This window comes from Dasypus novemcinctus, chromosome 8, assembly GCF_030445035.2.
Source record: "Dasypus novemcinctus isolate mDasNov1 chromosome 8, mDasNov1.1.hap2, whole genome shotgun sequence".
Classification (NCBI taxonomy): Eukaryota; Metazoa; Chordata; class Mammalia; order Cingulata; family Dasypodidae; genus Dasypus; species Dasypus novemcinctus.
The window spans coordinates 43,671,141-43,683,805 of NC_080680.1; the positions used below are offsets into that span (position 1 = coordinate 43,671,141).

General features: G+C 38.8%; 1 protein-coding gene across 8 annotated transcripts in view; it reads left to right on the top strand.

The window, feature by feature from the left end:
* Positions 1-12,665, top strand: part of SMARCA2 (SWI/SNF related BAF chromatin remodeling complex subunit ATPase 2) — a 195,160-nt gene that overhangs the window by 168,567 nt on the left and 13,928 nt on the right. For all 8 annotated transcript variants that reach the window (XM_058301759.2, XM_058301765.2, XM_023588455.3 and 5 more), the window contains 2 exons: positions 89-190; positions 2,436-2,568. In XM_058301759.2, the coding sequence (XP_058157742.1) occupies positions 89-190; positions 2,436-2,568 (235 nt within the window). The remainder of the gene's footprint in view (positions 1-88; positions 191-2,435; positions 2,569-12,665) is intronic.

Here is a 12,665-nt window from a genome sequence, read left to right on the forward strand (position 1 = left end):
AAGGGAAAATCAGGTTTGCTAACCAAATAATGGTTGTTAACATTTCTCTTCTTCCTCTTTCCTCTATTTTATCCAAACTTTCCTATAGGAAAGAATTCGTAATCACAAGTACCGGAGCCTGGGAGACCTGGAGAAAGATGTCATGCTTCTCTGTCACAATGCCCAGACATTCAACTTGGAGGGATCCCAGGTCTGTCTTCAGTTGCCTTACAGGTTTTTTAATCTTCAATGTGCCTATGTTCTTTTAAGTAAATATTTCATTTTCTACCATGTAAACTATTGCTATTCCCCTGGGAGATGAAAAATAAAAGCCTGTATTCCACACTACCTTGTAAGTCAGTTGGAGCTTTGACATTTTCAAATTAATGCCAGCTCCTTTATACCATAGCTGTGCTAGCTCCTACTCATGCTTCCGTTAAGTTTGTCTTCTAATTAGAGAGGAATTCAATTAAAACATTTAACGGAATGCTTGAAGGTTGGCAGTACAGATTTGGCTTTTATAGAGAGACTGTATATTTGATTATATTTACGTTCATTTATCTGATTGTAACCTTGCAACAGGACTTGCAACTACTATAATTTAAAACAGAAAAAAAAAAAAAAAACGCAGTGCTCATTTTCTAATTGCTTTAAAAAAAAAAAAATCCCCCTTATCAGGCCAATTGCAATTCCCTTTACTGCCCTTCTCCATAGTTAGCAAGTCTAAGGGTATATAAGTAATGCTGAATTTATTAAAATAACTGGGGGTGGGCCCTTTGATTTTAAATACATTTCAGTTACACTGACCTGTAGGAACTCACTTCTTCCTATCCGAATTTCTGCCCTAAAGCTCTGATAGTCATGAAGAAGAAGGAGCAGGTAGACGGTGCAAAGTCAGGTCTCCAGTAAACTCCTGAAACCTCTTTTTTGACCTTGCTCTAAAGAACTGACCTTCCTGTCAGTTCCAGTCACCACATTGGTGAAAATGGGAATCCTCACAATGTGCTTTGAGTAGAATCTACATTTCTAGGCTGACTAGAGCAGTAGGCCTCAAAAGCAAGCCTTCCATTTTCAAGATGTTCTTCAAAGAAGTGAAGATGAAAGCCTGGACCTAGAGACTGAGAGTAGTCAAAAAACCTTTTGTGCATAATTTAGTTCAGCGTCTAGATAGATGTTTTGATTCTTTATAACAGTATGGCATTTGTAACTATGATATACACCCAGTTCTTTTCCAGGCACCCAACCTCCCTAGCTGTCCACACTTTCTCTAGCTCACAGCTGCCCTCCTAGTCCATCTTGGATACCAATTTGTCTTTCTCTAGCCACCCATCTTGCCCCGTCCATTTACTAACCCACAGCCATTTCAGGTTCCCCATATACCTGTAGAATGACTTTTTATCTCTGTAGCCTGCTTTCTAAAGTGGTACCTTAACCTTACTCTTTAGCTGCCTCTCCTGCCGCTCCTCAACCTAAATACATAATGGTCCACTCAGGTATTTTGTTAAACTTTTTTTTTTCCTTTGAAATAATTGCAGATCCACATTCAGTTGTAAGAAATAACAGAGAGATCCCATGTGCTCTGCACACCTTCACCAGATGGTGACATATCTTGCATTAATTACTAAAGTACAGTATCACAGCCAGGAAATTGACATTAGTTCAGTCTCAGATGTGTCTTCATTCTTGCCTCCCCACCTTTCTTGTTTGCTCTCCTTTCCCGAGGAGCCCCTGTCTATCCTCACCATGTAATGAATGACTCCTCACCTTTAAGATCCAGCTCACTTCTGATGTCTCTGGCAAATTCTGCCCCAGTCGCGCCATCCCACAGGTTTCTCCATGGCGTTTTGTTCTCCTGTTGTACTCACTGCCTATCTTGTTCATTTGGTGCTTACCACAAGTGATCCGGTCACTTTTTTGAGTGTGTGGCTTATCCTAACAGTAAAGAATACAGTCTTAGAGAGCAAGGACCATTCTCTAACTTTCTCTTTCTCACAGCACCTATGCAGGGCTAAAGTCAGGTCAAGTGCTGAATGGATGAGTATTGACTGGTATCGATAAACTCAGTAATAGGATAGAGCCTCCATTTTGTTAGAATTGCACTGTAAAAAAGGTTGCTTACTTACAATATTACTAGAGTGTTTACTAGAATGATTCAAATAAGAAATGGTTTTTGAAATACTGTTTCAGTTACCAAAGACAATAGGATATCTTAGAGAGGCTCACCATCTTCCCCCCCCCCCCCAGCGCATACATGCGCTTTGAAATTATTTCACCTGCATATGAATCTTTTTCCCGTGAGACACTTTGTGTCCGTATTTGGGTTTGGTGTTTTGCCATTGGGTTTTCAAGTAGAAAATAACAACTGTCATTTCTGCTAAAATTCATGTGCGTGCTGTGAGTGCAGACCTTTGGCCCTCAGTTTGCAGTGTTTAATAGATGCCATTTCTACCCTTTAGATCTATGAAGACTCCATTGTCTTACAGTCAGTGTTTAAGAGTGCCCGGCAGAAAATTGCCAAAGAAGAAGAGAGTGAGGATGAAAGCAATGAAGAAGAGGAAGATGACGACGAAGAGGAGTCAGAATCCGAGGGTAGGCCCAGGCATCTTTCTCTCCCGTTTCTTTACCTCTTCCCACCTGCATAGGTTCTTGCACACACGTTAAGAAAACATATGTTCCTAGAACAGGGAAACGGACTTTTTGGCCCAGTGGTTAGGGCGTCCATCTACCATATGGGAGGTCCGCGGTTCAAACCCCAGGCCTCCTCGACCCGTGTGGAGCTGGCCAGGCGCAGTGCTGATGCGCGCAAGGAGTGCCGTGCCACGCAAGGGTGTCCCCCGCGTGGGGGAGCCCCACGCGCAAGGAGTGCACCCGTGAGGAAAGCCGCCCAGCGTGAAAAGAAAGAGCAGCCTGCCCAGGAATGGCGCCGCCCACACTTCCTGTGCCGCTGACGACAACAGAAGCGGACAAAAGAAACAAAAGCAGACAAAGAAACAAGACGCAACAAATAGACACCAAGAACAGACAACCAGGGGAGGGGGGGAAATTAAATAAATAAATAAATCTTAAAAAAAAAAAAAAGAAAAAAGAAAACATATGTTCCTAGAACAGACATTGGGGTCAGGCAGCTATGGGCTCAACTCCTTACTCTACAATGCTCAGGCAGAGTACTTAATCCTGCTCATGCTGAGTTCCTCATCTGTGAATTGGGGGCAATAAAAAGGACCCCCAAGCATGTAAAAGGCTAAAGCACAGGGCCAGTCTCATAGCAAATAGTGACAGAATGTTGCATTTGAAGGCTAACATTCTATTCATTCGTTTTCTACCAAAGTTGCTATGTATTGCCACCACCTGTTTTTTCTTTGGCACAGTGGTGCTCACACCTGGAGGGTTTCATGGCACATAGATTGCTGGGCCTCAGCCCCCAGAGCTTCTGATTCACTTGTCTAGGTGGGACCTGGGAATCTGCATTTTTCAGGTAGTTGCCAGGGAATATTGACACTGCTGGGCAGAGGACCACGCTTTGAGAACCACTGCATTAGTAAATAAAATGGGCCATAGTTCTGACTCATTTTGACATTTATCTATCATGGGAATTTTTTGGAGAGAGAATACCGCTCCTGTCTTTATTTAAAATTGTGGTATTTTGGTCATCATGTTTGCTTTTTTTTCCATGACATTTGAGTCTAATATTGCATTAATTTTGTTTTTCTTGATTACTGAATTTTGGGGTTCCCTTTAAATTTTGTTCCCAGTAAATGCTTTTTTCTTACCCCTAAGCCTGGCTTTCTTTGAAAACCCTGGTATTTCATAGGTTAAGACTGCCTCTCCAAAGTCTAAAATTTCTTTTTGCTTTATTATGTTTTCACACCATGCCTCCTCTCATTGTAGTAAATCACAATCTTTTATTGTCTGTTATATAAAACAGAGGCATGCTTTTTAAAAAAAATGCATTAGGTTTTTGTCCAATTACATATTTAGTACAGAAGAATTAGAAAATAAAGAAAAAATAAAGGGGAAAAAAATCTATTACCCAATATATAGTTAACATTTTAAGAAATTTTCTTTCAGGTTTTTTTCCATACATAACTTTTTGCTATAGAATACAGTGCAATGTTTTGAAAGGTGGCTTTTCTACTTATTGCTATGGGAAAATGTCCATAATAAGTGTTTCTGCACTGTATGGTATATTAATCCCATTCTATTAAACAAGTTATTTCTTTTTTTAAAATTCTAAACAAATCTGTACTGAACATTCATATGCATACATCATTGCTAACACTTTTAAAACATCTGACCCACATCGCCAACAGAATGGAGTTTATGTCAACACCAGCAGAGTACGAGTGCCTGTTCCCCACACTCTTGTCTGCTCTCGGTTTTATTATTTTTTAGAGAAGTTGTGGGTTTACAAGCAGAACAATCATGCATAAAATACAGGAATATCTCATATTATTAATACTTTGCATTGTGTGTGTGCGTACATTTGTTCCAATTGACGAAAGCACATTTTTATGATTACTGTTAGCTATATCCCATGGATTAATTTAGGGTTATGCAGTCCCATGGATTTTTTTAAACTTTATTCTACTACCGTATACATAAACCTGGCATTTCCCTTTTTAACCACATTCAGGTATGTTTTATCAAAACATTTCCATCATTCCAAACAGACACTGTACATTTTAAGTCTTAACATCCTTTTCGCTATCCCCACCCCCTGGTAACCTGTATTCTTGTTTCTAAATTGTATGTTTACTGTAATTATTTTATATTGATGAGATCATACAATATTTGTCCTTTTGTGTCTGGCTTATTTCATTTAACATGATGTCCTCAAGGTTCAATCATGTTGTCACATGCATCAGAATCTCATTCCTTTTTACAACTGAGTCATAGTCCATTCCCACCAGCATTGAATGAGTATTCCTATTTTTCTGCATCCTCTCCAACACTTGTAGTTTTCTGTTTTTTTAGTAGGAGCCATTCCTAATGAATGTGAAATAATATCTCCTTGTGGTTTTGATTTGCATTTCCCTAATGGCTAAGGATGTTGAGCATCTTTTCTTGTGCTTTGTGGCCATTTGTATATCTTCTTCAGAGAAATGTCTGTTCAGGTCCTTTGCCCATTTTTTAATTGGGTTGTTTGTCTTTTTGTTGCCAGGGTGAAGTATTTCTTTGTATGTTGTGGATTTTAATTACTGGGTTTTTGGTTCCCAAATATTTTCTTCCGTTGTGCAGTTGAGGTTGTCATTTTGCATTCATGATAGTCATTTGAGGCATGAAAGTTTTGATGTTTTTTGATGAGGTCCCTTTTACAATATCTATTTTTTTTCTGTTGTAGCTTTTGCTTTGGGTATAAAGTCTAAGAAACCATACACTAATCAAGGTCCTGAAGATGCGCCCTATGTTTTCTTTTAGGAGTTTGATAGTCTTGGTTCTTATAATTAGGTCTTTGACCCATAATTGAGTTTTTTAAAATAATTTTTATTGAAACGTATTGATAAACCATACAGTCCATCTAAAGTGTACAATAAATAGCACTTGGTGTAATCAGTTATGCATTCATCACTTCAGTCAGTATTAGAACATTTTCATTATTTTAAAAAAACAAAACAACCCTAGCCTTTAGTAGTCATCTCTCAATCACTCTATCCTTCCCCTGCCATGCATAACTGATGATCTATTTCCATCTCTAATTTATTTGGATTTATATTTTGTATAGATGGAGTAAAACAATATGTAGTACTTTTTGTCTAGTTTCTTTCACCTAGCATACTTCCTTTTTTACCATTGATGGAAGATTATTATTAATATATCAATATACAGTACTGTTCATACTTTGCTTTGGTTATATTTTTGCCCAAGTATCACCCTGTTATTAATATCTTGTAATACTAATGTACATTTGTTCTGTTTCAGAGAAAAAACATCCTTATATATGTACTATTAACCATACACATTTTTCACAAGAGGATTCATTATGCTATACAGTCTACGTTTCATTTTTTAGCTTTCCTTACAGTGATATACTTGGCCTTAGACTTTCCCTTTCAACCACTATCACACCCATATATTAGCACTGCTAATTACAAAAACTATGATATGCTTTCACCATTTCTCTTCATTTCCATTTGCAAACAACCTTTTTATGAATTTGTGCAGATTAATCCTCAGCTTTCCATTCTCTTACCTCATTCTATCTTCTGGTGACCTAAATGCTTGCTCATTATATTTAGTTCATAATAGCAAAATCCTACAATATTTGTCCTTTTGTGTCTGGCTTCCTTCACTTAACATAATGTCCTCCAGGTTCACTCATGTTGTCATATGCTTCATGACTTCATTTTTCTTACAACTGCATAATATTCCATTGTATGTATATGCCACAATTTGTCTGTTCATCAGTTAATGGATACCTGGGTTGTTTCCATCTTTAGGCAATTGTGAGCAAGGCTGCTATGAGCATTGATGTGCAGATATCTGTGTCACTGCTCTCAGTTCTTCTGGGTATATACCTAGTAGTGGTATTGCCAGGTCACATGGTAGATCTATATCATACTTCCTCAGGAACCACCAAACAGACTTCCACAGTGGTTGTACATTCTACATTCCTTCCAGCAGTAAGTGTTCTTATCTCTCCTCATGCTCTCTGATACTTGTAGTTTTCTAGTAGGTGTGAAATGATTTCTCACTGTAGCTTTGATTTGCATTTCCCTAATAGCCAGTGATGGTTAACACTGTGTTTTTCATGTGTTTTTTGTTCATTGGTTGTTTTTTTTGCCATTTGTATTTCTTCTTTAGAAGGGTATTTATTTTGCTCATTTTTTAAATGGGACATTTGTCTTCTTATTGTTGAGTTGTAGGATCTCTTTGTCTAGCATGGATATCAACCCTTTGTCAGATGTGTGATTTCTGAATATTTTCTCCCATTGAGTAGGCTACCTTTTTACCCTTTTCACAGAGTTCATTGAGGTGCAGAAGTGTTTAATTTTGAGTAGGTTCCACTTACCTATTTTTTTCTTTTGTTGCTTGTGCTTTGGGTATAAGGTTTAAGAGACCCCCACATACTGCTAGGTCTTGTAGATGTTTCCCTACATTATCTTCTAGGAGTTTATTGTAAATGGATTTTTTTTCTTGACTTCCTTTTCAGCTTGCTCATTACTTAACCACTGCTGATTTTTGCATGATCTTGTATCCTGCCACTTTGCTGAACTCATTTATTAGGTCTAATAGCTTTGTCATATTTTGGAATTTTCTAAATATAGGGTCATGTCATCTGCGAATAGTGAGTTAACAGGTTTAGTATTAATTCTTCTCAAAATGCTTAGTAGCATTCACCTGTGATTTGCTGTCTGGTCCTGGACTTTTCTTTGTTGGAAGATATTTGATGACTGATTCAATCTCTTGTGTTCTGCTAGAGGTAGTGTAGGTGGTTGTGCATTTCTAGGAATTTGTCCATTTCATCTAGGTCATCCAATTTGTTGGCATACAGTTTCTCAATGCAATCAGTTGTAATGTCCCCATTTTCATTCCTAATTTTATTTTATTTTTTTTATCTCTCTCCCCTTCCCCCACCCCCCACGCCCCAGTTGTCTGTTCTCTGTGTCCGTTTGCTGTGTGGTGTTCTTTTTGTTCGCTTTTGTTGTTGTCAGTGGCATGGGAATCTGTGTTTCTTTTTGTTGTGTCATCTTGTTGTGTCACCTCTCCGTGTGTGCGGCGCCATTCTTAGGCTGCACTTTCTTTCGCACTGGGTGGCTCTCCTTACGGGGCACACTCCTTGCGCATGGGGCTCCCCTATGCCGGGGACACCCCAGCATGGCACGGCACTTGCATGCATCAGCACTGCTCATGGGCCAGCGCCACATGGGTCAAGGAGGCCCAGGGTTTGAACCTCAGACCTCCCATGTGGTAGATGGACGCCCTATCCACTGGGCCAAGTCTGCTTCCCATCCTAATTTTATTTTATTTATTTGCATCTTCTCTATCTTTTTCTTTGTTAGTCTAGGTAAGGTTTTGTCAGTTTTTTTATCTCAAAGAACCAGCTTTTGGTTTTGTTGATTTCCTCTTTTTGTACTCAATTTGATTTATTTCGCTCTAATCTTTATTCTTTCTTTCCTTCTGCTTGGTTTGGGATTAATTTGCTGTTCTTGTTCCTTCAGGTGTGCAGTTAGGTCTTTGATTTTAGATCTCTCTTTTTTTAATATAGGCATTTAGGACTATGAATTTCCCTCTCAGCACTGGCTTCATTGCAACCCATAAGGGTTTTTTTTTTGTTTTGTTTTGATTAAGCTTTATTTTATTTATTTCCCCCACCCCCACCCCACCTGCCACTTGGACTCACTGTCTGCTTTCTGTTTCCTTTTGCTGCACGTTCTTCTGTGTCCGCTTGCCTTCTCTTCTCGTCTTCTCTTTAGGAGGCACTGGGAACTGATCCTGGGACATTCCAACATGGGAGAGAGGCATTCAATCACTTGAGCCACCTCAGCTCCTGGTTTGTTGTGTCTCTCACTGTCTTTCCTCTGTGTCTCTTTTTTGTTGCATCTTGTTGTTGTGTCAGCTCACCACATGGACCAGCTCACTTTCACCAGGAGGCCTGGCGAACTGAACCGTATGGTAAATGGCAGCCCAATCACTTGAGCCACATCCGCTTCCCCAAGCCATAAGTTTTGATATATTGTGTTCTTATTTTCATTTGCCTCAAGGTATTTACTGATTTCTTTTGTAATTTCTTCTTTGACATACTGATTGTTTAGGAGTGTGTTATTAACTTCCATATCTTTGCGAATTTTCCTCTTTCTTGTCTATTATTTCCAGTTTCATTCCAATATGATCAGAGAAGGTACTTTGTATCATTTCATTTTTTTAAAAATGTATTAAGACCTTTTTTATGATGTAACATGTAGTCTGTCCTGGATGAAGCTCCACGAGCACTTGACAAGAATGAATATCCTGCTGTTTTGAGGGTACAGTGTTCTGTATATATCTGTTAGGTCTATGTCTTTTATCATATTGTTCAAGTTCTCTGTTTCCATATTTATCCTCTGGCTAGATCAGGTGTTCCTAACCTTTTTTGTTCCATAGACCCCTTTGCCAGTCAGGTGAAAACATAGACCCCCTACTGAGTTCACACTATGCTGTGTATTATTTAGTGAATATATCACACTTACACCAACATGTCCCCGCAAGAATAATGTTTTTTTTTAAATTTCAGTTCAAGCTCATGGATCCCTTGTGAAGAACTCCTGATCTGGATGTTCAATCTATTGATGAGATTAGTATATTGAAATCTCCCAACTATTATTGTAGAGACGTCTATTTTTCCCTTCAGTTTTGGCAGAGTTTGCCTCATGTGTTTTGGGAAACCCTAGCTAAGTATATAGGTATTTACGACTTTTACTACTTCCTGGTGAATGCCCCTTTTATTAGTATATAATTGCCATCTGCATCTCTTACCACTTCCATTTCCCAGGAAGGAAATAAATTTCCCCTCCCCTCTGCATCATCAGCAGTCGTTCTAGGTCAGTGGCAGGGTGGTGGTGGTGGGGTGCATGTTTGAGAAGGTAGGTTATCTTTAGTTCCCTTCTAACTACCAGGGAAAATAATGGCACGGCTCCACCCTGCCTGAAAGGGCACAACCTGTGGGACAGCAAACCAGATTCGCTGGCCAAAAGCCGGATTGGCCATAGGCTGTATTCCTCTGTCTCCTGATTCCTAGGGAAGTGGACCCCTATGATCCCTCAGTCCATAGCCACCAGCCAGAGTCCAGAGGACCCAATGCTGATGCTGTGTGTTTGGAGGGTGGGTGGTTGGGTGCCAGCAGCTGCAGCTTTGCTCTTGGATCTTCCCTGCCGAGTCTCCTTTTCTTCACCCCTCTCTCTTCTGGGTACTGCCCAGCCTTCCCTTGATGTCCTAGGCCCTAGAACAGTTTTCCTGACAGTTTCTACCAGTCTTCTAGCTATGTTTCTGGGAGGGAAGTGAGTCCTGTGCCTCTCTAACAAGTTTCACATAGACCTTGAGTTGGGTTTTGTATATGGTATGAGTTAGAGGTCCACTTTTCCCAGCAACAATCCCAATTCATTGGACTGAGCTCTCCCATTTTATTCCATTGGTCTCTATGTCTGTCCTTTATCTGTCGCCATGCTGTTTTGATTACTGTGGCTTTATAATAAGTTTTAAGAGTAGGACATGGGAGTCCTCCACACTTCTTGAAAGTATTCTTGAAAATACTTCCTGAAAAAGTTACTCTTTTTTGACTATTCAGGACCCCTTACACTTCCATATAAATTAGTGTGTTCTTTTTGGTTTTTCATCTTTTTTTTCCCCCCATATAAATTTGATAATTGGCTTTTATATTTCTGCAAAGAAGGTTTATTGGAATTTTGATTGGGATTGCATTGAATTTATAAATGGCTTTGGGGAAGATTGACATCTTAACGATATTTAGTTTTCCAATCCATGAACACAGAATGTCCTTCCATTTAATTAGGTTGTATTTGTTTTCTTTTAGCAATGTTTTATAGTTTTCTCTGTACCGGTCCTTTACATCCTTGGTTAGATGTATTCCTAGATATTTGATTTTTTCAGTTGCTATTGTGAATGGAATTTATTTCTTGATTTCTTCTTCCAATTGTTCATTGTACATTGAAACACTACTTATTTTGGGGTGATAATTTTGTCCTCTTCCACTTTGCTGAATTCATTTATTATTAATAGCTCGAGGAGCTTTGTGGATTTTTCAGGGTTTTCTTCATTTAAGATCATGTCATCTGCAAATAGGGCCATTACAATTCTTCCTTTCCATTTTGGATGCCTTTTATTTTTCTTGCCTAATTGCTCTGGTAAGAACTTCCAGTACAATGTTGAATAACAGTGGCAACAGTGGACATCCTTGTCTAATTCCTGATCTTAGAGGGAAAATTTTGAGACTTTGATCATTAGTAAGATGTTGGGCTTTTCATATATGCCCTTCATCATGCTGAGGAGGCTTCCTTCCATTTCTGGTGTTCTAAGGAAGGGGTGCTGGATTTTGTCAAATGCCTTTCTGCATCAATTGAGATGATCATGTGTTTTTTTTTTCTCATCTTGTTAATGTGGCATAATATTGATTATTTTATGTTGATCTACTCTTGAATGCTTGGGATAAATCCACTTGATCATGGAGTATAATTTTTTTGAACATTTTTTTTTAAATTTTATTATCTTTTTAAATTTAATAGATCACACAAAATGTTATATTAAAAAACACAAGATGTTCCCATATACCCACTCCCCACCCCATGGAGTATAATATTTTTAACATGCTATTGTATTTGGTTTATGTTGGACTTTTGCATCTATATTTGTAAGGGATATTGGTCTGAAACTTTCTTTAAAAAAAAAAAAAGTTTATTATTTATTACTTATTTCTCCCCACCCACTGAGCTATATCTGCTCCAGTTCTGTGGTTTCTGTTGTGAAATCTGCACTCAGTCTAACTGGGACTCCCTTCTATATAACTTGTTACTTTTCCCTTGCAGCTTTTAGACTGCTTTCCTTGTGCTTTGCATTCAATAGTTTGATCAATATATGATGGGGCATATTTTTATTCATGCTTTTCCCGTTTGGTGTTCTCTGGGCTTCTTTGTGCTTATTCACATCTTTTGTTAAGTTTGGGAAATTTCCTGCCATTACTTCTTTAATTATTGTTTCTGCTGCTCCCATAATGTGTATTGGTATGCTTAATGGTATCCCAGAGGTCTCTTATGTTGTTTTCAGTTTTTATAATTTTTTTTTCCTGCTTATCAGCCTGAGATATCAATTGTCTTCTCTTTGAGTTTGCTGATTCTTTCTTCTTCCAGCTCCGTTGTGCTCTTGAAACCCTCCTGGGAATATTTCATTTCTGTGGTTTTCAAAACTAGTAGTTCTGTTTGGTTCCTTTTTGAAGATTCTCATATTCATTTTTTTCCTGTTAATGTTTTGTTCTTTCTCTGTATTTTCCTTCATCTCCTTGAACCTACCGAAGGTCATTTAAAAGTCTTTAATATGTCCACAGTCTGGTCTAGTTTCTTGGTGTTTTCTAAGTTTTTATTCTCTTCCTTTGGATGGACCATCATTTCCTATTTGAGTATCTTGTGTTCTTTTGTTGTACAGTGTCCATTTTAATATTTTAAAATGTTAACTCTGGGATGTGTTCCCTGAGATGTGTTTCTTGAGTTTGTAACGAGACGGTCATATTACAGAAGTTTTCTTGAGCATCATCCCGCCTATCAGGAAGGTCCTCCCAAAGCATTTGCAAAATGCAGGATCCTCCCTATCTTTTCTGGGCCTGTATCTTGTCCTGGGCTTGTGCTTGCTAGTTGCTTAGTAATTCTCCTATTTACAGGAGGTTGAGTGCCCCCCTCAACTTCCTAGGAGACAGACCTTCTCCCTTGCCCAGGTGTTCTGCTGTCAGATTTAAAACAGGTTAAGCCTTTGCCCAGGCCATCTTCTTCAGTTGTTTCTCACACTGCTTTCATTGTCTCAAGCTGCTTTTGCCTGGATGACAGATGGAGAAGAGGGGATTAGAGCATGCCAGGGAAGAGTTTCCCATGTCAGTCTTTCACACCTGAACAAGATCAAGGACCCACAAAAGGAGTGAAGGCTCATTTGAAACTTCCCTGAACAGGGTATGAACTCCCCAAAGCTGTGCTTTCTTGACCTACTGAGCA